Raw genomic sequence first — 1,951 nt, forward strand, 5'->3', positions numbered from 1 at the left:
GCTGCTGGGTCCACACTGCCTCTCATCGAAATGCAGAGCTCTCACTAGCCTGGACATTCATTGCTTTTGCCCTTTACCTTTGGGTGACTCCACTTGACTTTGTGAAGCTCCATTCACCCCTAGGCACACGGTGCCCTTGGAGATGCCTGTGCTCTCCTGGGGGCTCCATACTTCCTTGGAGAAGGACATGCATCAGTCTCCAGCCCTCTCACATGGGAGATTCACCACCTCCAGGAGCACTGGGTACCCACAAGTGAGAGCTAAATCCAGCCCTCATTCCCTAAGACATCACCTATGAGCTCATCACCTTGAGCCATGGAGAGCCCCGGAAAAGCAACATTCCCCTCCAAGGTGAAAGTCCTTGAGTGCATTCTTGGCTCCAGCTTGGGAAGAAGAGCCCAACCTTCAAGCACTGCACTAAGGAAATCACCTTTAATTAAAGAGAGGCCAAGTCTGACAGACACATTCACAGAAGGCCTCTGGGGCAGACAGACTGGGTTCATGCCTCTGGAGAAGTGGGATGAATTCAAACACTTCTGAACAAACATCATTATCACAGAGAGAACGCCCAAAGCATACAAGTTGTTTAAGATGAATGGGAAATCACTTGTGAAGAGGGATGGGCAGCTTATTCATGCTGAAACAGTAAAAGCTGAATCAGTTTCCTCACTGCGTCTTGGAGCTCCTTGTTCCTCATGCTGTAGATGAGGGGGTTCACTGCTGGAGGCACCACTGCGTACAGAACAGACACCACCAGATCCAGAGCTGGTGAGGAGAAGGAGGGGGGCATCACGTAGGCAAAGATGATAGTGCTGACAAACAGGGAGACCACGGCCAGGTGAGGGAGGCACATGGAAAAGGCTTTGTGCCATCCCTGCTCAGAGGGCATCCTCAGCACAACAGTGAAGATCTGCACATAGGACAGCACAATGAAAATGAAACAACCAAACATTAAACAGGCAGTAACCACAAGAAGCCCAGCTTCCCTGAGGTAGGAGTCTGAGCAGGAGAGCTTGAGGATCTGGGAAACTTCACAGAAGAACTGGTCCACGGTGTTGCCTTGGCAGAGTGGTATTGAAAATGTGTTAGCAGTGTGCAGCACAGAATAGAGAAAACCACTGGCCCAGGCAGCAGCTGCCAGTCTCACACAAGCTCTGGTGCCCATGAGGGTCCCGTAGTGCAGGGGTCTGCAGATGGCAACAAACTGGTCATAGGCCATGACTGTGAGAAGAAAATACTCTCCTCCTAACAAGAGGGCAACCAGAAAGACTTGAGCAGCACATCCTGAGTAGGAAATGGCCCTGGTGTCCCACAGGGAATTGGCCATGGATTTGGGGACAGTGGTGGAGATGGTGCCAAGGTCCAGAACAGAGAGGTTGAGGAGGAAGAAGTACATGGGGGTGTGGAGGCGGTGGTCGCAGGCTACGGCTGTGATGATGAGGCCGTTGCCCAGGAGGGCAGCCAGGTATATGCCCAGGAAGAGTGAGAAGTGCAAGAGCTGCAGCTCCCTTGTGTCCGCAAATGCCAGGAGGAGGAACTGGTTGAGGGAGCTGCTGTTGGACATTTAGCTCCCTTTGGTCTTTGGGGAATGTCCAAGGAAGAACAGATAGAGAGAAATTAGGGCAGACTTCTCTGAGCAAAACTTTCTCCTAAAACCCTCCCAAACACACACATATTACCTCTCCCCATCTCAGCAGCACCATCATTGAGCTCTGTGGCTTGAGCTCTGATTTGTGCTGGCCGAATTTGCCGTGACGAGCAGGGACCTGTGCCCATTCGCTCCAGAGGAGTCAGCCCTGACCGACAGCACTGCGCACATGGGAACTGGGGTGACTAAACTGTTATATTCCCAGTTCCAGTCAGATTTCATCCACACAAAATGTTGAAGGCATTTTCAGCATCTTCACTCCCACTTCTAAATAATGTGGGGTCATTAATAGTTTTAAGGCTT

At 51.3% G+C, this 1,951-nt stretch overlaps 1 protein-coding gene across 1 annotated transcript; it reads right to left on the minus strand.

Moving 5' to 3' along the window:
* Nucleotides 1-628: 628 nt before the first annotated feature.
* Nucleotides 629-1,564, minus strand: LOC112961568 (olfactory receptor 14A16-like). Its single transcript, XM_026056893.1, has one exon. The coding sequence runs from the start codon at nucleotides 1,562-1,564 to the stop codon at nucleotides 629-631; it is 936 nt and encodes a 311-aa protein (XP_025912678.1).
* Between the last annotated feature and the right edge of the window lie 387 nt (nucleotides 1,565-1,951).

The sequence above is a fragment of the Apteryx rowi genome, unplaced genomic scaffold (genome assembly GCF_003343035.1).
Source record: "Apteryx rowi isolate R43461 unplaced genomic scaffold, aptRow1 scaffold_1339, whole genome shotgun sequence".
Classification (NCBI taxonomy): Eukaryota; Metazoa; Chordata; class Aves; order Apterygiformes; family Apterygidae; genus Apteryx; species Apteryx rowi.

What these genes read in the sequence shown, in the direction of transcription:
- LOC112961568 (XM_026056893.1), bottom strand. Translation starts at nt 1,564, where the DNA reads ATGTCCAACAGCAGCTCCCTCAACCAGTTCCTCCTCCTGGCATTTGCG.